Genomic DNA, 24,122 nt, shown 5'->3' on the forward strand with positions numbered 1-24,122 from the left:
CGATTGGTCACCGGCCGCAGGGTGGCAGGGGCGGTGCCCTTACGCGGATTGGAGAGGGGGCAGAGGTTGAATTCCGATTGGTCCGCGCCCCGTGGCGGGCTTGGCGATTGGACGCCGGTGCTGTCAGCCGCACGCGGGCCGGGGCGGGGCGGGCGGTGTCCCCGGGCTGGGCTAGGGGCCGGGTGCGGGGCCTCGGGCCGAGAGGCTGAGGCGGCGTCATGTCCTCCGAAGTGTCCACGCGCCGCGACGCCAAGAAGCTGGTGCGCTCCCCCAGCGGTCTGCGCATGGTGCCGGAGCACCGCGCCTTCGGAAGCCCGTTCGGCCTGGAGGAGCCGCAATGGGTCCCGGACAAGGAGGTGGGTGGCCACCGCCCCGGCCCGCGTCCCGGCCCCGCCCCGCCGCCCTCGCCCGGCCCCGCGGGCTTCCAGGCTCCCGCGACGCCCCCTCCGCCTCCGGGCCGCCCCTTCCCCGGCAGGCCCCCGCCTGGCGCTCCCCCAGGCTGGCCGCATTCCGAGGCCCCCGCCTCAGGCTCCTGCGCCCGCGGGAAAGGTGCGAGGCGCACGGGGTGTCAGTGCGGGGGTCCCGGTGCGAAGGTCCGGGGAGGGCCGGAGGGCCTGCACCTGCTCAGGGCGGGCGCCGGGAGGCAGCGTGCGGGGCGCGGGACTCGGGGCGCGGGCTGGCCCCGGGGTGGGTGCGGCCCTGCCCGAGGCCGGTTAGTGCTGGGCTAGCGCGTGTGGACTCCGTCCCCGGAGCCGGGGCTCGCTCCGGAGAAAGTGGAAGAAGGCGCTTGCGGTCCGCGGAAGCGCTGGAGCCGGCGGCCCTGCAGGGGTCCTGCCCGGGAACCTGGAGAGGCGTCGGTGCCTCGGGCGGGTGGCAGGTTCCGAAGCCACCTGCTCAGAAGCCCGGCGGAGAGGAGAGCCAGGACCCACCCTGTGGGCCAGGCTGCCTCCCTTTCCCCTTCGTCCACACAACCCCTCCACCTCGGAAGCGAGGCCGCAGTCGCCCACCGGAGAGTTTGAAGGAGATCACAGGTCTGCACCCGTTTCCCAGCGGCCCAGGCACCGTGGGAGTTGCCCAGGTCACTCCAGAAGCTGGGGCGTGGACGTGAGGTCCCTGAGCCAGGCCACCCCCTGGGGGTCCCGTGGGATTCCCCTTGACCTGATGGGAGGTGCCTTTGCCTCACCTCAGCTCCTTGGCCAGCTAGGAAGGCCTCGAGTGCATTTACTCTCACTGGCTGTGCACTAACAAGTATGCCCAGTTTATATTCTGTGGATTTTACCAGGATAAAAAACTCCGAGAGAAAATTTTTGTAATACGACTTTTTTTTGTTTTTATTTTTTGTTTTTTTTTGAGACAAAGTCTCCCAGGCTGGAGTGCAGTGGCACCATCTTGGCCCGCTGCAACCTCCGCCTCCCAGGTTCAGGCAATTCTCCTGCCTCAGCCTCCTGAGTGGCTGTGATTACAAGGCGTGCACCACCATTCCCAGCTAATTTTTTTGTATTTTTAGTAGAGACGAGGTTTCACCAGGTTGGTCACGCTGGTCTCGAACTCCTGACCACGTGATCCACCCACCTTGGCCTCCCAAAGTGCTGGGATTACAGACGTGAGCCACCTTGCCCGGCCTGTAATATGACTTTCATACTTAACGCATGTTACAGATTCGTTTAATTCCCTCAGTGAGAGAACTAAGCAGATGTTGGAACCGTGTTCAAGAAGTCAAAGTAGCACAAATTTACCTGGGTTCCTTGAAGCTGGAGCAGAGGCCTGGCGGGGAGGGCTGCCGCAGAGCCTCTGGGACAGGACGGAATTCCAGTGGCTATGGGGAAGTGTGTCAGCGTCTACAGTGCACAGAGCCTTCCTTTGTCACCGAGGGGGTCCTGACGGGTCTGGACCAGTGCTTCTCACTTCTCCCCAGTATCGCCACCCTAAGGAGTTTTTTAAGACACTTTCCCCCAATCATTTTCCTGTGACATCTTTTTAAAAAATGGTTTTTTTTTTAGATGGGGGTGGGGTTCACCATGTTGGTCAGGCTGGTCTTGAACTCCGGACCTCGGGTGATCCGCCCGCCTCAGCCTCCCAGAGTGTTGGGATTACAAGCGTAAGCCACTGCGCCTGGCCAAAATGTATTATTATTATTTTTTTTAAATTTTTCCCCCACCACCCCCAAAATGTATTTTTAAATTGACAAGTGAAAATCGTTTGTATTTGTGTCGTACACCCATGAACTGTTAGTGGCACAGAAATACTCCACAGCTGTTTGAACCGTGTGGCGCGTGTGAGAAAGCTTGGCCAAGATGAGGCAGAGGTTTCCACCAAAACAGTTTCTTTCTCCATAGCCTACACCAGCACTGATTTTACGGTTCTGGTTTTTAGTTAACCACTGTGTTTCCCTCCTTCATTCCCTCTTCCAGAACCCTTTTGGTATCAGCTGAATTGTTCAGCATTTTTCCCCAGCCCTTTTTCGTAGCCTCTGTGGAGGGGCTGCATGGAAGTCCCGTGGTGACTTCCTACCCAGTGGAGTTGAAACACCTGAGTCAGGTGGCGCCCCTCCTGGAAGAGAAGATTCATTCCCATGTTGGCGTGGTGGCAGGATGTCCCTCCAGAGCCCCCCACGTTTGGATGGTCATTCGGGTTCTGAGCAGCTGAGGAAGGCCCTAGCGTTGGGTGTGCTTGGGGGACGGGAGAAACTGTTCTAGTGAAGCTGGACTTTGAGTTTTGTGTTTTGAATTTTATTGGAGCGTGGTCTTAGAGCCCAGAAGTGACCGAAGACAGTGTTCTGGAGGAATGAGATGGGGCAGTGAGGACTGGAAGATTTGGAATAATGTCCGGCTTTAGTTGTGATGGCTCGAGGGGAAACGTAACTGTGACAGTTGCCCGGCCCGTGGCGCTGCTGCAGGGGACACTGAGCTGCGCTGCGTGCTGGGGCCACTGAGGTGATTGTGGGGAGGTGACTCAAATGTGCAGATAACCAGTTGTGGAAAAATAGGTTTATTTGTGGTGGTTCGGAATGGGCAGAGGAGAATTCGGTAGAACATGGCCTTGGCTTGGTGGCTGTGTGCCAACTGGCTTCATCGTCATCTGTAAACATGTTGGTCGGTTTTCATTCTGGCTCTGTCCTCAGCCTGGGGAGTGTGGGTTCAGCCCATTGCACTGCTCCTGAATACCAGGTGCCTGACCTGGGCTGTTTTATCACTTTGGGCTCATAAGGGTTATCCCTTTAAAATGCTGCAAAAAGCCCCTGGGGAGTGTGTGCACACATGCGCCTTTCTCAGAGGTGGCCTGCAGCTCTCAGATTCTCAAGGACCAGCTGAGAGTCGTTTCTCCAGTCTGGGCCTCCTCCGGAACCTTTGGGGCAGGGGAGGCAGAGGCGATGTGTAAAGCTTCGTGCGACACCAGTTTGGATAGAGGTGTTTGGGGGTGTGAAGGAAACCTCAGATGATCTCTGGGGCTTGTCTGACTGCCATCAAATGTCCGACACTGACGCAAGGCAGTGGGCTTGGGGGTGGGCGGTCAGGGCGTGCAGCCATCTGGGCTTGTCGCAGGCAGCTGAGATCCTGAGTCTTATCCTTGAAATCGTTGCCGCTGTGCACCCCTCCTACCTCCCATCCGAGGTGCTGGCAGAAGCAGTGACCACAGCACCATGCCGGCAGGTTGACACTGGATACTCTAGATTTGGAACCGGGGAGAAGAGAGCACGTTCGTGTCTGATCACGAGCCGGGACTTGGGTGGGAAGAGAGCTGAAGTGAGGACTGTTACTGAAGAGAGGCGGCTGGGGCCGTGCAGCAGGGAGAACAGGGGACCCCGAGTTCTGCGAGGGTCTCAGGCCAGGCCGGACAGGGCTTTTCTTTTGCAGGGAGGTGTGGCCACGGCTGGAAATAATCAAGATGGGGAGGTGGGTGGGACAGTGGAAGGCCAGCGCCTCCAGCACATCAGAGAGCTGAGGCCAGAATACACAACTTAGCCGGGCACAGTGGTGGGTGCCTGTAATTCCAGCTACTTGGGAGGCTGAGGCAGGAGAATGACCTGAACCCAGGAGGCGGAGGTTGCAGTGAGCCAAGACCATGTCGCTGCACGCCAGCCTGAGTGACTGAGTGAGACTCCATCTCAAAATAAATAAGTAAATAAAAACACAAAAAGTAGTCAGGTCTGGTGGTGCACACCTGTATCCCAGTTACTCGGGAGGCTGAGGCAGGAGAATCACTTGAACTGGGAGGAGGAGGTTACAGTGAGATTGTGCCAGCGCACTTCCGCCTGGGCAACAGAGTGAGAGTCTCAAAAAATAAAAAAAGTCCAGGTAAAGGAATTGTGTTCCAGTTGATAATGGGGAGAAATGGCCAGTGTTTTCTGGGGCAGAGAATGGGAATTTGGAGGGCCTTGTTTCAGGTAAACAAGGGGTGCATCTGTGATCTCTGGCTTGTTTGGGGAGGGTGGTTCTCGGCAGAAGGCTTTCCCAGCACACTGTGGGGTGGGAGTTTCATAATTGTCTTCCCGGATCACAGGGCTTGGGTAAAGCTCACCCTTGTGAAGTGCCAGGGGCTGCCAGAGCCTGTGCAGGTTTTGGGAACGAGCAGCCTCATGGGACACTGCCAGGGACACAGGCGAGCTTCTCAAGGGTCCCTGAAGCTGGCTAAGGACGTTTTCTTTTTTTGAGACAGGGTGTTGCTCTGTTGCCCAGGCTGTAGAGGTTTTACTTATGTTAGGAAACACTGAGACTTTGAGGCAACAAAACAGGATCCTTGGGCATCCTGTGGGAGGCCAGGCCACGGTCAGTGCCTGCACCTGTCACTAGCCTTGAACTGCCTGGCAGCTGAACATTGTAGAAAACTGATAGTAACGCACATGATTGCAGTCCCTGAGATGCAAGTAGATTTTGTCCCTCAGAGGTGAAATTGACGTCCTCTTTCACACACCCCACAGTGGGGCCTTGTGAGAGGAGCCATTTGACATCTATTGTCAAATTCATGTCTTCCTTCCTCACGGCTTGTATCCATCTCTGCTCTTTGGATTCTCCTTTGAACTGGGTTTTTAATCTTACCGGTTCTGTCGTTTACTAATGAGTTAAATCTTTGACATGGGTCCATTTTCTATTTGTAGGAGTTACACTCTTACCCGTTAAAAATGATTGTCACCAGGCGCGGTGGCTCACACCTATAATCCTAGCACTTTGGGAGGCCGAGGTGGGTGGATCACCTGAGGTCAGGAGTTCAAGTCCAGCCTGGCCATCATGGTGAAACCCCATCTTTAAAAATAAATAAATAAATAAATAGTTTTTTGATTGACGAATTCTGGGGGGTCTGGGAAGTCGTTGACCATGGAAGCCTGCCCACCAGCTGGTGGGTGACCTTTCTGACAGTGGTGTGGGAGCTCAGAGTGTGTGGTGGGGCCTCACTGTCCTTTGTCACCCCAGCCTCAAGGGGAGGGCAGGCATATGTCCTGAAACTGTTCTTTTTATGGTAACTTTTTTTGAACATCCATTTAAGTTCCCTAAACTATACTTTGAGATGATACTAACCTTGAGGGTGGAGGCACTTTTGGTTTCCTGAGTGCTGTGAAGCCCCCTCTTTGGGGGTGGCCGGGTGCTGGTTCTGAGGAGCTGCCCTGTTGCGGGAGAGTGGGCCAGCAGGTCCCCACCTGCAGGTCTCCGAGGAGCTCTGTGCTGGTGTGTGCTCCCACTGTGGAGGAAGGATGGGTTTCGGGATTTCTTTTGCTTGAGAGGAGTCTTGCTGTATTGCCCAGGCTGGAGTGCAGTGGTGCAATCTCGGCTTACTTCAACGTTCAACTCCCAGGTTCAAGTGATTCTCCTGCCTCAACCTCCCAAGAAGCTGGGACCGCAGGTGCCTACCACCACGTCCAGCTAATTTTTAGATTTTGTAGAGACAGGGTTGTGTTGCTCAGACTGGTCTGGAACTCCTGGGCTCAAGCAGTCCTCCCACCTCAGCCTCTGGAAGTGCCAAGATTACAGGTGTGGCCACCACGCCTGGCCCAGTTTCTCCTTTCATTGCTCATGGCCATCTTGCTTACCCAATGGGAAGCTTAGTTTATGGCCTCTGCCTTGACTGCCTCCGAGGGTGTCATCTGGCAGGGTGGGTGTGAGTCAGCTGTTGGTTTACTGGGCCAGCAAGGAGGGGACAAGCACCCAGGGCTCCAACTCCCGTAGGCAGCCAGGGGAAGCGTGTTCCGAAATTCCACTGGGAGCTGTCTGCATGTGCCTGCCCCGGTCCTCACTCCCTCTGAGCCCCGCTTTCCTTGGGCAGCTCCTGTGTTCATTCAGCTCCTCCCAGCCTGTGCTGGGCCCTGCAGGGTGGCCATGGAGCTGTCCTATGGAAGTGAGTGCCAGGTCCCCAGAGAGGCCTGGGTCGAGGCTGCCTCTGTGACGCCGCCGTCCATCCCAGGAGCAGTGTCAGCCCTTAGCAGGCTTCTCTGCCTGGCCTGGGCAAGAGGGTCCAGCAGCAGGCGGGTCTTCCTGGGGCACTGCCTGAGCTCACCCTGCCTCGCTCTCCTCTGTCTCTGTCACAGCCTGCACCTCTGGCCTTGTGGCCCTCACTGAACACCTTTATTATTTATTTATTCATTTTTCTCACTAAACATCTCGAGGCCTTTTTAATTGGATTGTTCTTGGGAGTGTTAGTTTCCCCTGCAAATGTGCTGGCTTGAAAGTCTGCCCAGCCCACCCTGGAGGTGACATATGTGTACCTGCAACGTGATGCAGACTGAGGGGCCAGCATTCCAGACGCTGCTGGCCACGTACGGTGAAAACAGATGAATCACACTTGGTTTCTGGGCTTTGGTGTATTCTCCCTAGTTCCTAAAATAGCTGCTTCACTGAACAGCAGAGCTGTCGGGTCCAATTAAAGGAGGCGCTGGTGGGAGCCTGGTCTGGTGCCCAGCTTGCGTGCCTGTACTTCCTTTGCGGGGCATGCTTACTGACAGGGTGGTTATTTGGCAGGCTGGTCTTGATCTCCTGACCTTGTGATCAGCTCACCTCAGCCTCCCAGAGTGCTGGGATTACAGGCGTGAGCCACCTCGCCTGGCCGGGTCATTTCTATTTTTAAGGGGACAAATTTAAATCCTAGGTGTGGTCCGTCTTTTTTTTTTTTTTTTTTTTTTGAGTCCTTAGTCATCAGAAGCAAAAAGACCTTCCATGTCTCCCAAGAGGACCCCTGCCCCTGTGGGTCACACCGTTCTGCTGCCCAGGCTGGAATGCAGTAGCATGAACATGGCTCACTGCAGCCTCGACCTCCTGGGCTCAAGCTGTCCTCCCAGCTCAGCCTCCCACGTAGCTGGGACTAGAGGTGTGCACCACCATGCCTGGCTCTGTAGAGATAAGGTCTTGCTATCTTGCCCAGGCTACTCTTAAACTCCTGGCTCAAGCGACCCTCCCGCCTCAGCCTCCCAAAGTGCTAGGATTGCAGGCGTGAGCCACCTCCAGCAATGTGGTCTTATATTTAGAAATTGGCCTTTTAGCTTGACCAAACACAGACTGCACAGTACACGGGAAAAGCAACTGTCTGTCAGCACTGTCTGCTGAGAATATTGAGAGAGTGCGCCCCTCCTGTTGGGCACCGTGGGCCAGGGTCACCACGGAGATATCATACACAGTTATCCTCACTGGAACCTGGTGATAGCGCGGCTTCGTGTTTGCTTAAGCTCACAGCTAAAACCCCTGTGAAGTTTTCTCTAGCAGATTCTAGTAGATTCTATGGCTAATGGATGTCTGGGGTCAGGGAAGGGGCCACCACACAGCAGGCAGAGCGTTCCAGAACCGACAGACCCATTCGAGGGCAACCGCAGGGCTGGGCCGAAGCACAAGCAGGAGGTGAGCAGCCAGCCTGTGCCCACAGCTCGCAGGCAGGGGAGCCCCTGGCAGAGCTGCCGGCTGCACTCTGTAGATGCTTCCAGACGGCTGGGGTGGGCCAGGCCTGGTTTCCAAGTTCAGGAAGTTAGCTTAAAAGCAAAGGGAAACAAGAAAGGCTGGTTGTGGGATCTCACAATGCTCAGGACCTGCCTGAGTGGGGGCAGTGATGACGTGGAGCTTGGCAGGGATGAGGCCCTCTTATGGGTCACGGCGGGCCTGTCTTCGCTGCAGAATGGCATCTGAAGGGCCCCTGATGTGTACCACAACTGGGACCTCTGTCCTCCCACAGTGAGGGCACACGTGGCTGTGGACCCCAGAGGACTCCTTCCAGGAGCATCTACGGAGTCCCAGGACCACCAGACTTTGTTTCCCCAACTAAGCACAGTGGGCACTTGGCACCTGATGTGGCCTGTCTCCGAGCCCCCTGTGCTGCACGTGGGCCCGCAGGCTGGAGGGAGGCTCCTGCCTTTGCAGAGCACGGGCTCACATGGACACGGTGAGGGCAGCGGCTGTGATGGCGTTGCTTCGGAGCAGCTCCTCCGCGCCAGCGTCTTCTGGGGCTCAGAGAAGGGGATGAGCTTCCCAGAGGAGGGGTGCAGGGCAGGGGAAAGTCCTCAAACCTGTGAGGAGAGGGTGGTGGAGGGTCCGTGGCTGGGTCCCCAGACCACAGGGAGGGTGAGACGCCGGGGGATTGGGCGGTTGCGTGGTTCCCAGCCCTGCTCAGACCTGGGGGTCTGTGTTCCAGAAGGTGCTCGGCCTTGGTGACCCCACAGGCCTTGCCTGCCTTGCTGTGGAATCAGCCCCAGCAATGTTCGCTGGCCCAGAGTTGGGGCTGGAACAGTGCCACACGTGTGGGAGCAGCTTTCCCACTGAGGGCCGAGCCCTGTTAGCTGCTTGTCGGTGCCAGTGCAGCCCATCTGTCCTTGATGGAGCACTGAGGCGGCTCTTGCGTGAGATAAGGCATCTGAGCTCTCGTGTGGCTTGGCAATGGCTGCGGCTACGTCCAGTTCGCCTCCTTTTCAAGACTTCAGGCCCTCAGTTTATGCTCGCCAGGCATTTCCTGGTCTCTTTCCCCCGGAAGGGAAAAGGGAGCTCTTCATGGAGGAAAGGTTTTCTCTTACATCTCTTCAGGATTACTGTGCTTTGAACATGGGTGATTCTTGTCAGTATTGAGCCAAGTCCTCAGCAGAAGTAAAAAGACCTCCATCTCTTCGCAGAGGACCCCTGTGAGTCACACCATTCAGTCACCGGCTCATTTAACCTGCACCTGTTTCTAGTTCACCACCCAACACCCAGGTCTCTGATAGCAAGGACCGAAGTAAGGTGTGTGTGTCACACCAGCTGGCAGCCTCGCTGGGACCTTCTTGTTTCATCCTTACCAAGGACCCCAGAGCACGAGGGTCTTGTTCTCAGGAAGCTGAGGGAGGCGAGGCGTCCTGGGGCCCGCGGTCCCCATGTGCGGCTGGAGGGCCTGCTGGGGAGTGGGTGGGCAGCACTGAGGCCCAGCTTTGGAAAAGGCTGTAACCAGCTCAGCAAATCCGGGGACCACCATGAAAATGGTGTCCTTCACTCTTAAAAGAATGCATGGAGACAGATTTCCTTCAGAGCCAGGTCTGAGTGTCTTCCCCTTGGATTGTAGTCCCTGCTGTTAGTGCAGGGAGCTGGCAACAGCTGAGTCCTCATGTTGCGCTCACGCTGGCGTTATGGCCCTGCTGCCAACTGGAGTGAGTGGAGGCAGCCAGGCCAGGCTGGAGCCTTCCCAGTTGAGGTTTGGGAGTTCTGTGCCTTTGGTGCTGAGGGTGAGTGTTTCACGGTGACTTCGTCTCGTGGTCACGGGGAGGTTCGAGCTAGGAGCTCCCTGTACATGGTAAACGCCTCTGGCTTGCTGTTCTAAGTGGAGACAGCAGGCAGAGCTGGGACCCACGCCCCCAGAAGCAGGCTCTGCGGTGGTCCTGCCCAGCCAGCAGCTCACCAGCCTGCGATTGCTTCTGGGGCTGTTTGTAGAAGTTGGGCTGTGGCCAGTCCTGAGGTCTCCACAGCCCTGAGGCGAGCTTAAAGGTTGGGTGGCCATGGCTGCCCACAGTAGGGCGTGACCTCAGGCTTGTGGCCTCTTCAGTGAGGGCCTCTGGCACAGGCCACCACATGTGTGTCTCTGGGTGCTTAGTAAATGTACCCTGCACTTCAGTGACAATTTTTTTTTTTTGGTCAAGCTGAAGCAGTGGAAATTCAGAGAGCATCTTTTATCTGTTTGATTTCTAAGTGACTGATTGTAATTCTGCCTTCACTTGCAGACTGACCAAGTGTCTGAGGTGTGTGGGCTGCGGAGGGCTCTTTTCAGAGTGGGCTGTTTGCCACCTGGTGTCTTCTGGGCTGCCCTGCTCTCCTGTGTTGCGGCGTCAAACTTACCTGTTCCCACATCCGAAAGGCTCTGGCCACCCTCAGTCCATAGGCTTCCCTGCCGGGCTGGAGCTGGGCCCCAAGTCCCTTCTGCCCAGCAGGCCCAGGCGGCGTGCGTTTGTTTTAGCAATTCATAAAGCAGGTGCCTCCTCCACTAGCCCTGACCAAGCCCTGCTGGCATGCAACAAGCAGCACACTCGCAGCTGGGCTGGACCCCCCGCGCCTCGTCCCACTCCCTCCTGGGCACAGCGGCACTTGGCTTCATTGTCACTGTTCATAAAGAGAATCTACTTTCTTAGGGCCACAGCGACCCCAGTGACACCCAGCAGGTGGCCACAGGGTCCCCTGGATTTCAGTGGCACCTGGCCATCACTCTGAGACTCCGGGTGTTATGAAGTGAGGCCCACTGAACAGCCCTTAGACAATTTTTTTTGTTTGTTTTTTGTTTTTTGGAACAGGGTCTCATTCTGTCACCCAGGCTGGAGAGCAGTGGCGTGATTACAGCCCACTGCAACCTCTGTCTCCTGGGCTCAAGCCATCCTCCCACCTTAGCCTCCCAAGTGGCTGGGACTATAGGCATGCACCACCACACCAACTAATTTTTGTATTTGTATTTTTAATTTTTTTTGTAGTGATGGGATCTCACCCTGTGGCCCACACTGGTCTCAAACTCCTGGGCTCAAGTGATCTGCCCACTTCAGCCTCTCAAGGTGCTGGGATTAACAGGCATGAGCCACTGTGCCCAGGCCCTTAGACAATTTAAAGTGTAATTCTGAGGTTCTATTGAGACAGCTGAAGAAACTTCAGATGTGATTCCAATTCAGCAGAAACAGCTGCGTCCCCAGCACAGTTGTCTCATGGCTACTGCCGTGAGGCAGAGGAGGGCATCCTCCCAGAGGGCATCCCCAGAGTCAGGGCAGCACCACCTTGCCACGGGGCTTCAGGCCTGCTGTGACCCCTTGGGGAAAGTGAGCACTATGGGCACCTGCCCAGTCCCCAGGCCTTATGTGGTCACAATTCCTGGTCAGCCCTGAGCGCAACCACCTTCCCGTTTCTGTCTGCACTTGTCTATTCTTTGTGCGTAGAATCTCTGCCAACAAAGTCCAGCCTCGTGAGCCCTGGCTGGTGAGTCTTAGAGCTTCTCTGTGCTTGGGTCCTCAAGCTGAGGAAGCATCTTCAGGGCATTCTCAGGCCTGGTGCCTGCCCCCCATGACATCCACAGCAGCCTGCACGTGCTTCAGCTGCTTCTGGGGGTTCCCTCAAAGGTGGGGGTCAGGGCACGCATGCCAGGACTCCAAATAAAGAACCAGAATAAGCTTTATGTCTCTGTAGCTGGACTTTTGTCAGCTGGCGCACAGCCCCGTAATCAGCAGCTCCCCTGTGTTGCCTGGTTGGTGGAGCAGGTGCTAAGCATGGCCTTCCCGGGTTAGGCTGGCTCCTGCCGTGGATTTCATGATTTCTTCATGGTGTTGCTCTTTGGTTCCAGTAACAGGACCAGGACCAAAAAGGCATTGCTATAGTGAACAACTGCTGGGTCCAGCGTGGAGGGATCCGAAACACCAGGTTGCACGCTGAGCTGTGAGAGTCAAACCCCAAGCCCACCTCAGGCCCAGACCCCATGGGTGCACCGGGTGCATCTCCTGCAGGCCTTGGAGCAGTGTGCACCCCACCTCCGGAGCCTGGGCACGCGTGGTCAGTCCATCGCCGTGCACCACAAGCCTGCCTGCTGTGGTCCATGATCCTGCCCCACTGACGTGGCGAGGGACTAAGCCAGGTTTTAACGCTCTGTTGTCTCTCCTAGTGTCGGAGGTGTATGCAGTGTGACGCCAAGTTTGACTTTCTCACCAGAAAGGTGAGCTGAGGCCGCTGAGTTTGGGCGGTTGGAGGATTGGAGGGGCCCCACAGGACTGCTGCCCCTTCTGTCAGGGGACGGAGATCATCTTATGGCCTTTTTTTTTTTTTTTTTTTTTTTTTTTGGAGATAGAGCCTCTCTCTGTCACCCAGGCTGGAGTGCAGTGGCATGGAGTGCAGTGGCATGATCTCGGCTCACTGCAACCTCCGCCATCTGGGTTCAAGTGATTCTTCTGCCTCAGCCTCCTGAGTAGCTGGGACTACAGACTGGCAACACCACACCCAGCTAATTTTTGTACTTTTAGTAGAGATGGGGTTTCGCCATGGTGACCAGGCTGGTCTCAAACTCCTGATCCCCCCACCTCGGCCTCCCAAAGTGCTGGGATTACAGGCATGAACCACCGTACCCAACTATTACGGCTCGTTTTGAGTGTCAGCCCTGCCCTGTTTCTGTGGAAAGTAGGCTGATACTGTGGTCCACCACAGGGTGGGGTGCAGCCCCTGTCCCCCATACAGCCCCCTGTGCAGCCGTTCCTGTGCCACTTTGCCCTCGTGGAGTTTCTTGCTGCTAACGTTTGCCCAGCTCATGGCAGCTCCAAGGCCTGAGGGCATCCTGAGCAGTGGGACTTGGGTAATTGAAAGAAAGAGTTGAAAAGCAGCCATTTCGGTTATTTTGAAAAAAAGGCCTCAATTCCCAAGTGAGGTGGAGCCCTGCTGTGTGGCGGGGAGCCCGGGGCTGGGGGGGGCTGGCGTCAGGAGGTGTGTGTGTGCAGCGGCCAGCACGGGGCCCTCGCGTTTAGGTGTGGCCCGGGGAATGCCAGGCCAGCAGGGGCGGGACCCAGGGCTGCTTGTCCCCTGCCCCTCCTGACTGCCCGTCCCCCACGTCTGCCCAGCACCACTGTCGCCGCTGCGGGAAGTGCTTCTGCGACAAGTGCTGCAGCCAGAAGGTGCCGCTGCGGCGCATGTGCTTCGTGGACCCTGTGCGGCAGTGCGCCGAGTGCGCCCTGGTGTCCCACAAGGAGGCGGAGTTCTACGACAAGCAGCTCAAAGTGCTCCTGAGCGGTAAGGGCAGGTGGCCTGCACAGCCCTGCACGCTCCGCCGGCTGGCTCCTCCCATGTCCGTGGTGACGCTGTGGACTGTGCAGACGGCACTCTGCTTCTCTCTGACGTTCTGTCACCCTCCCTCCCTCCCCACCCCGTCTTCTGGATTCATCTAGAAGCAGTTATAGAGCCTTCTCTTCAGAGATGGAATGTTGTCTCAAATGTTGGTGCTGACTCCGCTGGGCACGTCCATCGTGTGGGAGGGGAGGCCCTGGGCCCAGGCGGTCCCTTCCCCCAGGCGGAACCCAGCGCTGGTGCTTGGGCCTTTGTGACCACCGTGGCTCCTTGATGAGAGTCCGGAGACCTTTGCCCAGTAGCACGACGCAGACCCAGGGTTCTGGTGTGGGAGGAGGACGTCCTCCAGGGGCGTAGGGTGTTCCTCCCCTGGAATCTCTGAGCAAGGAGCAGCGCCTTCTCCCCAACTGCTGTCCCGGCCTCTGGCCTCCTGTCCTCAGCCTGCCCACTGTGGGCCTAGGACCACCTGTCTGCCTTCCCACAGCTCTGTCCTGGGTGAAATGGGCATGGTCCCTGGCTAGATAGTCGGGTTTTCTTTCCTTTCTGCTGTCTTGGTCCTGTCCTGCCAGCTCTTAGGACGTGTGAGCAGAGGGGTTTATTGTTCTTTGATCTGAACCTTGGCGATGAATTCCCTGCGTCCTTTCTTTGAAGGATGTAGGAGCTTTATAAATGAGCAGGACCTGTCTCTATAGCGGTACCTTTTGTTTTACCTCTTAAACCCTTGATCTGTGATTGCCTTTTTGCTCAACTGAAGAAGTCCTTAGAACAAAGCTGTGGTTTGTTTCCTGCTGTTTCCACTCTGTCCTCTGTGCGTGTGTCGCCGACTGGTACTCGTGGGAAGGGTTAGGTGGAAAAGCAGCAGGCCCTGTTCTCACGTTTGCTTTTGTGTTCCCAAGGAGCCACCTTCCTCGTCACTTTTGGAAACTCAGAGACATCTGAAACTATGATTTGTCGTCTTTCCAATAACCAGAGGTAAGAGCCAGACCCTCATTGGCACAGGGCAGTATAGTCACAGACCGGGAGCCTCGGACGCAGTTACCTGAGGCTGAGTGACCCGATTTGGACGCTTTTATTTGATGTAGATACTTGTTTCTGGATGGAGACAGCCACTATGAAATCGAAATTGCGCACATTTCCAGCGTGCAGATCCTCACAGAAGGCTTCCCTCCTGGAGGTAAATGCTGGCACGTCCTTTCCTAAGCCAGGAGGGTTTGGTGCCACACATGGGTGACAAGAGGAGCGTGCACTTTTGGGATCAGGCAGCTGCCCTGAGAAGTGGGGTCTGCTGGGTCTCCGGAACAGCCTGCCTTTGCTCTGCTGGGAGGGCCTGTGTTTACTTATTGGCTTTAGAACTCACCAGGTGAGTCGGGACTTAACTATAAGACCACAAAGGGAAATCTGCCTCAGCATGTCGTAGTGACTTCCTCCGCTCTAGATGCGCTCATGTGTCATTCCGTTTATTGATGGACTCAAACTAAGAATAAATAAAGCCCCAAATGCAGTAACTGAGATCCCCAAAAAGGTCTGCGTGGTGGCTCATCAGGAGCCAGCACTTCAGCCCTCCTCCCTCACAGACGGGCGTCTGTGCAGACTAAACCCCTGGTGTGTTTCCTGGTGAGCTGCTAGTGCATCTAGCCCAGCCTGGCCTCTCCACTGAACTCTGCTGACGGGGAGCTTGCGTTCCGCTATCTGCAAACTGTGCCGACAGATGCACGTGCTGTAACCCGTGTTGCTTTCTGTTCTCTCACCGGCTCTTGGTTTCTCCTTCTCTCCATTGCCTGCCCACCTTCTTGCCGTAGAAAAAGACACTCACGCTTACACCAGCCTCCTGGGGAGCCAGCCTGTCTTTGAAGGTCAGCCTCTTCCTCCTTGCTGGGGCTCCCTGCACGTGGCGGGCCCTCGCCACCTGGCTTCTGTCCACGGGGTGGTCCATGCCAAGGTTCTCTGTGAAACCGAATTCCCTTGTTTAGGTTGACTTAAGGGAGAAGTTGGGTCCGCCACGTGGGTTTATAAAGCGTAAATGAAGACACCCCAGTAGATGTACTTGCTCAGTTGTCTTGGGAGTTGACAGCTGTCAGTTGACAGCTGTCAGTACCTGCCAGCTCTGAACAGGCTGAGGTCAGGGGGTGTGGGTGCCCACGGGGACTCACCTGGCCTCGGGGGCCTCTCCCAACACTGCCCTTCCCACCACAGCCTGCTGCTCCCCAGCTCAACCTGGCCTCCTGGGACCCCTGACTCTCCTGGCGCTTCTGTCAGCCTTCTGAATGAGGCGAGACACCTAGGCCAGTGTTTTGCCACCTCTGTCCTGAGCTCAGGAACATGCATGAAGCCGGGATGGCATCAAGCTGGTTACCCTGAGCAGGCTGCAAGGTGTAGATGCCCAGGAGCAAAGAGTAGGGTCTGGAGAAGCGGGGGTCACCCTAGGTGCTCCCCTCTACCTGCCTCCTGCGGAGCCTGAGGCTCAGGTGAGGGCCATTGATTAGGGCACCCAGTATTCCCAAGGCTAGGGCGACATGGCCTCCTGGTCTGCCCTCATGGGCAGACCCTCCCCATGGCTTCTGGCACTGCATCCCCTTGTGGCGGCTTCAGGGGTGCAGTGAGCCTTGCCTACCCAGGCTCCTTAGAGGCTTTCAGACCCCAGCACCGTCTTCTAGCCACATGTGCTGTGGTGAAGGCAGAGTCAGCCGCAGATGACAGGGTGACAGATGGCCGTGGCTATGATCCAGTGGCGCTTTATCAAGCAAATCCAGGTGGTGGGCAGAGCTGTGGCCCTGCTACAGAGCCCAGGCAAGGTTCCCCAGTGGCGGGATGGGGGTGCATGCCTTAACCACAGAATGTGGCTTATGAAAGTGTGGTTCTGGAGTCTGGGTGTGGTGGCTCATGCCTGTAATCCCAGCACTTTGGGAGGCTGAGGTAGGCAGACCACCTGAGGTTAGGAGTTTGAGACCAGCCTGACCAACACAGTGAAAGCACTCTACTAAAAGTACAAAAATTAGCAGGGCGTGGCGTGCAGTGCCTATAATCTCAGCTACTCAGGAGGCTGAGGTAGGAGAATCGCTTAAACCCAGGAGGCAGAGATTGCAGTGAGCTAAGATCGTACCACTGCACTCCAGCCTGGGTGACGGGAGACTAAAAGAAAGTACGGTTCTTGACGTTTTGGGATAGATGGAAAAAAAAAAAAAAAAAAGGTGTGGTTGTAGGGCCTGCCAGGGGACAGCACATCACAGGCTGCTCCGGCCTCTTCCTGAGCACGCGTGGTCGCTGCATGCCCATCTGCAGCCTCAGCGCCCACTCCACCGACCAGCAGAAGAGTCGGCCTGGTTGCTGATGGGGAGATCGTGTCTGATGGAGGAGTCTCCCGAGAGGTCGACTGATCATGATGGGGCTTCCCCGCCCAAGTCACCAAGTTCATGGGAGGCTGCATCCCACGGGCCTCTTTCAACACCAGCCCTGACTGAAGAGCCACTGTCTTGAGCGGTGTATTCTTGGAGCAAGTGCTGGAATTGAGTCGTTGTCACTGGAACAGCTGGCTATCGCCCAAAGGCAGGGAGCCTGGGTCCCAGCAGACCAGTCCCCAGCATGGGTGCCTGGTCTGGGGAGATAGCCTGTGTCCAGGCTGGGGTGGCATTTCCTTGGCACTGGGCCTTTGCACTGTCGATCCCCTCTGTGCCAGCTCTGCTTCTCAACAGGGAGACAAGCTGTGACCCTGACCATTTGCTTGGCCTGTCGGTGGCCAGGGCGCTCTCAAGGTAGCCTCCACTCTTCCCCAGCCCTGGGCACAGGTGGGCACCTCTGCAGGAGCCAGCCTTGTCTGGCGGTTCTCTGAAGGGCACAGCAGCGCCTCTCAGGCAGTTCCTGGTGATGTGGCTCGTTTGTTCCGGGCCCTGGAGGCACCAGGCTGTTACCCCTGTGAGCTTGGGGTCTCCTCCCAGAGGCCTGAAGAGATGGTGATCCCCAGGTGCTCCTGAGCACCAGCCCTCACTACGAGGCTACTCTTAGAGCAGCACAAGGTTAGGAAGGTGTCCTGGCCACCACTGCCTTGGGGCTGGTGGCCGCCTGGGCACTCAAGAGTCTCCCTTGGGTCCTCTTACCTTATCTCCCTCCTCCAGGAAGCAACACACGGGCCACAGGCATGTTCCTGCAATATACGGTGCCAGGGATGGAGGGTGTGACCCAGCTGAAGCTGACAGCGGCCGAGGACGCAAACGTGGGCAGGAGGCAGGCGGTGGCGTGGCTAGTGGCCATGCACAAGGTACCTGAGGCCAGGGAGGCTGGGCCGTTTGTCTTAGAGCAAAAGTTCACCTTTCCCAGAGGAGGCCCCCATCCCTCCACCTGTTCCCCTTCAACTGGGTTGCCTCGCCGTCTCCCCTGAAACGCACACAGGCCTGGCTCCACCAGGCGTAGGACCAAGCAGGTCTCACTGTGTTGATCTTGTCTTTGGTCACCCTGCAGGCTGCCAAGCTCCTCTACGAATCTCGGGACCAGTAACTCTCCGTGGGGCTGAGCTTGGAGTACATGTGGTCACCAGGACCGAGTCGCTTGGAACAACAGCCTGCTCCTTGCGCACCACAGGGATTAATCCTGCTTGTGCTGGGAAATGCAGCTCACCTATTTGGAGAAACAGAAGTGTTCACTTACCTAGTGCAATATGTTCACAGTCTATTAATGCTTTAAACAGCTTCATGTTTTAGAATTTGCGTATTGTCAATACTTAATTGGGGGTGGGAGAGACTGAGCTACACTACTGCTGAACTATTTTTAGCATAATATATTCTATTTCTGTGAGTTCCCAGGTTTACTGGGAAGTTCTGGCCCATCAATATTCATTTCGTTAATTCTTCAAGGAAACAGTTTGGGTAGTAGGAACTCAGGCCTCTGATCTGCAGCGGAGCCTGCGCACCTGTAACAGCCAGTTTACAGCACTTGCCTTAGCCTGCTTTACAGACTGGCCACTTACCTTGTCACTAATTTTGGGCTATGAGTGATCCTTTGATACTTCACTAAGGGGAACGTGAGAGCTTTGTTTTGTACTTTTCACTCACTATTTCACTTTATTAAGATGACTGTAAAGCAATTTGTATATCAAGCTTATGATTAAAACCTATTTTGAACATATGGACAAGGCCTTGCCTTCCTGCGTCCAGATCACCTGAGCCGGCATACCACAGCGCAGTCTGGCTCCAGAAACAAGACTCACAGCCGCCGGGGTGAGACAGGGGTTTATTGTGCACATTTACACAGCGTCAGCAGTGTCGGGCTGGCAGTGGCCAGGCTGCTCCACAATGGAGTTCACTTTTCTTCCCCACTCTATGTACAGTCAATGCTCCAAGGTGATGGGCTACAGTGCTGCTTCAGTGACTACACACATTTATACATAAATTACACACAAGACTCATACATGAAAATAGAGCCTAAGGGCCTGTATTTTAATGAGGAAAAAAAATTTCCAACATAGTTTGGGGAGCTTTGAATGGTCTAGTCAAAAAATACTTTTGGTATATAAAAAGCCCGTACGTACAATTCACACCTCAGTGAAGTGTGCCCTCCTTGCCTTGAGGCTGGGCCTCACAAAGGTGATGGCCTGACAGCCAGCCTGGGCAGGGAGACCAGCAGCAGACGGGTGGCCCCTGCCCCCAGCTCCTCTGCCCCAGCTGTTCCCCCTTGGTGGCGGCCCCTCCCGACATCAGGCACCTGCCATCCCTCAGGCACCAAACATCCCCGTCCACCTGGCCCTGCTCTGCCATGGCCTCCAGCGCCTGACTGCATTCAGAGAACTGGAATTCGAGCTTGCAAGGGTCAGAATCACACTAAGCAGCATGAGAGGCTATGAGATCAGGAAAGAGTCCATGCTGAGGTGCTCCCGACTGTCACCTGGTCTTGGGGTCGGGGGCGGGGGGGCCTGGTGCCCAGGGCGCAGCAGTCCAGCCACAGCACTGGGCCTGCACAATCAGCCTTTAGGTGAACTAGAGCAGCACCTGGAAAAGGAAGCAGAACCCCCGCAAGGCGGCCAAGCAGGGCGGTTGCTGGGAGGCGTACACATTGGGCAGCACGCTGGACAGAAGTTTCCATACAGAGGCTCCTTTGGTGATGAAGGGAAGAAGGATGGTGTGTGGGGAGGATGATGAGTGTCCGATTTGGGACAGGAGGTGGGGCTGTCGCAGAGGAGCAGACCCCACAGCAGCGGACAGCGTTCACTGCTGGAGGGTGACAGACTCGGGGCCAAGTCAGTCAGAACTTGTCTTCACTGGCAACCAATCAGGGGTTAATTATAGGACTTACTGGCAAGAGGGGTGGGTGTTTGGAAAGCGGGTATTTATTTGGATTTACAGTAATTGGCAAAATTCAGTCCTTGGAGGCGAAAGTACCTCTTCCACTTATGGGCAAACTGGAGAAAGGGCCTCACCTAGAAACTGCAGGATTCACATTGTGGATGCTGTCTGCTAAAGTGAGCACCATTAAGACCATTTCCAAGCTTCAGCTTTCCTGGGAAAACAGCAGAATAATCTCTTCAGTGGCTCCTCGTAGCTGGCAAGACCACGCGGTGCTCCAAAAGGAAGTTCAGGCGAGCGTGCGCTGTCGGGGTTTGATCCGTGGATACAGCTGGGAAGCAACGGAGTTGCATCAGGACGGGAAGCCGCACTCACCCTGCTCCTCACCTTGGCCCGGACAGCCGCGCAGCACCGTGTCCCTCGGGCTGATGCTCAGCTGCACCTCCACACTGAGACCCACCCCCTTGAAAGTCTTGAGGTGGCATGAAGTGCTGAGGGAAACATGACGTTCGGGGGGTGGGCGGGGGGCACATCCTATGTCTCTTTCAGCGCTGCCACCTCAAGACTTGTGACCGCCTGTGGCTCTCAAGGTCATAAGCTCCCCTGGGCAAGGGTCTCTGTCTGGATCCCCACTGTATTTGCCTGGCCAAGAAGCTGGCTCAACAGGAAGGCCCTGGCAGCTCTGCAGGGCACACAGAGGGCAGAAACAGCTCCCTCTGCCAGAGGACTGATGGAATCACAAGTCCAACACAGAGCTAGCAGCTTGCACGTTCCCGCCTCCCTCCTCTGTTGCAGAAATTTCTAGGCTACAGAGATTTCTAGACTGGGGAAAAGTGTGGGTAAGGTGAGCGGGCCTGCTTGCTGAAGTTCATTATGAACCAAACTCACTGAGCAGTCCCTCACTGAGGCACTCGGCCTCCACATGGGCCTCCATGGCGGAAGCACAGCCTGGGCACCTCCTGGGGCCCTGTCTGAGCCTCAGGCCAGCTCTGCCAAGTAGGTACCTCCCCCTGTACAGAGAGGGCTGCTGAGGCTCAGAGAAAGGCAGCCTCCCTCCCCAGCCCCCAGCAGGGTAGGAACACATGCTGTAGGGAGACAAGAACCACTGGTTTCCCAGCAAGTAACCCGAGTGCTCACCCCCAGCAGGTTTTTGGGCACATAGCCCTCCCGTTCTCCAAGGCGCGCCCACCACCACTCAGTCTCGCTTTCGTCCTTGCGCCTCAGGATGGTGAGGGCATCCCCTTCATGGAAGGACAGCTCATCACTATTCTGGGCCTCGTAGTCCCACAGAGCATACACCACACCTTTGTTCATCACACCCAGCTTCTCCTGCACCCCTGGAACCAGAGAACATCGGTCAGGCCTCAGCAGAGGATGGCCCGCAGAGAGGGGTCCTGCTCAAGGAATGGGACATGGTCATGCCGAGGCTGCTCTCGCCAGGCCCTGCAGAGACCAGCGGTGGAGATGAGAGACTGCTGGAGGCGAGGCCCCGTCTCACACCTCCCCCGCCCGGCCCAGGTGCTGCTTCTGCTGCTAGCCCTAAGTCCTGCTGGACAGACAGGACAAAGGTGTGCTGTTCTTAAGGTGGCGCTCAGCCATCACAGTGAGATTGGATTTCTAAAGTCATTAACTAGAGCCGCTGTGGCTGCTCTAGTTATGGCAACGAACAAAGTACACACAACTGAGCCGTGGCTGCTGACTGAGCAGCTACTGGTAGGTCCCCAAGAAACGGCCCTTATGCAGGACACTCTGCATCCGAGGCCCAGTTGTGGTGACGGTGGGGAGCTTCCCCTCCCTCTGGTGGTGCCACTGTGAATGCAGCCTCCCCCTCACACCGGCTGGACTCAGCTGGGGGCTGCTGTGCCTCCCCAGCCCTACCACACAGCCTGAGCATTTGTTCCTTGGCTCTGTTGTGGGGTTTTGGGCCGAGGGCATCACCTGGCTGTTTTCATGGATAACTTTATCTCCAGGGTCCAGTGTAGGGCACACAGTATATTCTCAATGTGTGGAATAAATGACTTGTGACTGGTGAATACTCAGAATAGAGAAGATGTCCCAGCTCTGAGAAAATCTGGCACAAGCTAAAGCAGCTTAATTAGGACATGAGCCTCATTCATCATGTTTCCGGGGAATGACCAGGCCCCCAGGCCACCCCAAGAATGGACCTGGCCCTGCTTCCAGAAGCAAGAGTACAGAACATCTACACAACACACAACCAGGTCATTTTGTTTCCTCGGGAATCTGGCACAGAATCCTTCTAACATGGACTTTCAAATATGTTTCATGAATGAGAACAAGAGGTGGTGTGACCTCCAGACATCCTGGCTGCCCCTGAAGAAGGCTGAACAGCTTGAGAATGCTGTGTGCCAGGCACGGTGGCTCACACTTGTCAACCCAGCACTTTGGGAAGCTGAAAGTGAGCAGATCGCTTGAGCCCAGGAGTTTGAGACCAGCCTGGGCAACATGGCCAAACACTGTCTTTACAAAAAAAGAAAAAAAAAAGTACAAGAAATTAGCTAGTTGTGATGGAACAAGCCTGTAGTCCTAGCTACTTGGGAGCCTGAGGCTGCAGTGAGCCATGATCGTGACACTGCACTTCAGCCTGGGTGACGGAATGAGACCTTGTCTCGTGTCTTAAAAAAACAAAAAGCTGTGCTAAAGCTTCTCTGGCACAGGCTGACTGTTGCCATGGCAGTACCATGGTGGACAGCACCACCACGCCCCAGGCCTCTCCCGCGTACCGTATAGAAACTGGGAGCACTGGATGTAGCCTTCCTCCATCTCCTCACACTTGTCTGCAGCAGTTTCAATGTCGCTTATAGTTGAGGCAAAAATGGCGGCACCACTCTCCACCAGCTGCTTGCAGAGGTGAACGCTGTTACAAGAGGCAGCGCAGTGCAGCGGCGTCCTGGAAGAGAGCGCGGGTGAAGACGCGGACCTGCCACTGCCTCAGCGCCACCTGTCTGTAGGACGAGACCTCAGAGACTGCCCTGGAAGAACCTCATGGGAGGCGTGTGCCTGATGCCATCAGGTCTCTGCTGTTTCTTTAATGGCACAATTTCTACAGCTGATTGTTTCAGACCATATATAAAGGGACACAGGGACTGGGTTAAGAAATGGCCGATCCACAGATGACACTGCATGGCCACGTGAATGTACGTAACACACTGAAACGCACGTTTAAAAATAGCTAAGATGCAAAATTTTATGCTATGTGTATTTTACCACAATTTAAATACAGCACAATGACGGCTGTCTGAAAGTTCCTGATGTTCACTGGACAGGAGACCGATGGGACCCGCCCATCAGCAGAGCTCCCGAAGGCAAATAGTGCAACAACCTACATGGCTGACCACAGGGGACACCAAGGCTGCTTTTCACACAGAGCGCGGGGTCTGAACAGTTCATATGGAGCATGTAAAAAGGGGAAACAGTGATTACCAGAATGCTTAGACTGCAGTGTTAATGATGAGGAGGAGGATAACCACAGCCATGTTTTTAACGAAACAATCAAGAGAAAAGGCTGGAAGGACAGGCAAAAAAAAAAAAAAAACCCTGACAACAGCTGTCTTTCAAGGATGAAATGATGGGTGTGCTTGCTCTAATTCTCTCTTCCCTGTTCCCTGACTGTCTAGAACATGCATGCTTTCCTTATATACAGTAGGGGAAAATGAATCTCTCCACCCCACACCCCTATGGGCCTCACCATCCATCACTATCAGCAGCATTCACGTTGACGCCAAAGTCCAGCAGGAACTTCACGATGTGATGGTGGCCGGCACAGACGGCGTTGTGCAGCGGCGTGATCCCTTCGTCGTTGGGCTTGCTGGGATCTTCCACCTAGGACACACGGCCTGTGAGCACCCGCCCCCTATCCCCCAGCAGTGTGCGCTGATGCCCGGCTGCAGCTCACCTCATAGATGATCCTCTGCACCAGATCAAACTCTCCTTCCAGAGATGCATCCAGGAGCAGTGCCAGGGGGTTAAACCGGACTCTCAGCCCGTGCCCTGTCCGCTCTGAGTTGGGCTTCTTCAAGTTGGTCCGCTTGCTCTGTTGGGAAGGAAGCATACTTTCAAGTTAAAGGTGGTCCGCTAGAGTCTAAGAACTCATGCCTGCTGGGTAAGAGTGGGGAGAACTAAGGCCCCAAGACACTGGCTCCACACAGCAGCCCTGGAGAGGCAGAAGCAGCACCCAGGTAACCGCCCCAAATAAGGGCCAGGCCACATGGGCCACTCTGTGTTTGCTATGAGGGAGAGCACTGCTCTGGGGCCTGAGTCCCTGGCTCACTCACAGAGGGACATGGCTGTGTTTGGGCTTCTGGCTACTCCTGGGAAGACCCTATAGGAGGGAGTGTGGCATGTGACTGCTAAGGGGCTGACGGGAGCCAGCAGCTTGTTTCTGCCCTGGCACGATAGGGTTCTTCCTGCTATGGCACCAGATCCTAGCGGAGAGGACCCATTGAGGGTTCCCTGAGATGGCACCTGGCTCTCTCTCTGCTCCATCAACACTGACCTCCCACCCAGGGCCTTCGTCTAGATGCTTCTTCCCTCGTTTCTCTGCAGGACCTTCAGGTGCCAGTGACAGCTCCCCTTCCTCAGGAAGGACTCTGGAGCTCCCTGGCCAGCTGTCTGG

At 55.9% G+C, this 24,122-nt stretch overlaps 2 protein-coding genes across 11 annotated transcripts in view; one reads left to right on the forward strand and one right to left on the reverse strand.

Moving 5' to 3' along the window:
* The first annotated feature begins 155 nt into the window (after window positions 1-155).
* ZFYVE21 (zinc finger FYVE-type containing 21) lies at window positions 156-18,342 on the forward strand. 2 transcript variants are annotated; one of them, XM_039462894.2, is made up of 8 exons: window positions 156-356; window positions 12,055-12,105; window positions 12,998-13,166; window positions 14,117-14,192; window positions 14,303-14,394; window positions 15,020-15,073; window positions 17,330-17,472; window positions 17,673-18,342. In XM_039462894.2, the coding sequence occupies exons 1-8, from the start codon at window positions 219-221 to the stop codon at window positions 17,706-17,708; spliced, it is 759 nt and encodes a 252-aa protein (XP_039318828.2). In that variant the 5' UTR covers window positions 156-218; the 3' UTR covers window positions 17,709-18,342. The 2 variants fall into 2 exon arrangements, with proteins under 2 accessions (XP_039318828.2, XP_039318829.2); XM_039462895.2 differs by lacking the exon at window positions 15,020-15,073.
* A 277-nt stretch (window positions 18,343-18,619) lies between these two features.
* Window positions 18,620-24,122, reverse strand: part of PPP1R13B (protein phosphatase 1 regulatory subunit 13B) — a 123,518-nt gene continuing 118,015 nt past the window's right edge. For all 9 annotated transcript variants that reach the window (XM_074394367.1, XM_010343919.3, XM_039462886.2 and 6 more), the window contains 5 exons: window positions 23,403-23,540; window positions 23,196-23,329; window positions 22,231-22,397; window positions 20,627-20,826; window positions 18,620-19,820 (listed from right to left, as the gene is read on the reverse strand). In XM_074394367.1, coding sequence (XP_074250468.1) covers window positions 19,779-19,820; window positions 20,627-20,826; window positions 22,231-22,397; window positions 23,196-23,329; window positions 23,403-23,540 — 681 coding nt within the window. In that variant the 3' untranslated portion in view covers window positions 18,620-19,778. The remainder of the gene's footprint in view (window positions 19,821-20,626; window positions 20,827-22,230; window positions 22,398-23,195; window positions 23,330-23,402; window positions 23,541-24,122) is intronic.

This window comes from Saimiri boliviensis, chromosome 2 (genome assembly GCF_048565385.1).
Source record: "Saimiri boliviensis isolate mSaiBol1 chromosome 2, mSaiBol1.pri, whole genome shotgun sequence".
Taxonomy (NCBI): Eukaryota; Metazoa; Chordata; class Mammalia; order Primates; family Cebidae; genus Saimiri; species Saimiri boliviensis.

Bases quoted from the DNA above. Each gene is read 5' to 3' on its own strand.
- ZFYVE21 (XM_039462894.2), top strand. From the start codon at position 219: ATGTCCTCCGAAGTGTCCACGCGCCGCGACGCCAAGAAGCTGGTGCGC. The intron at 14,193-14,302 runs GTAAGAGCCAGA...TATTTGATGTAG, and splicing joins CGTCTTTCCAATAACCAGAG to ATACTTGTTTCTGGATGGAG. The intron at 14,395-15,019 runs GTAAATGCTGGC...TTCTTGCCGTAG, and splicing joins AGAAGGCTTCCCTCCTGGAG to AAAAAGACACTCACGCTTAC.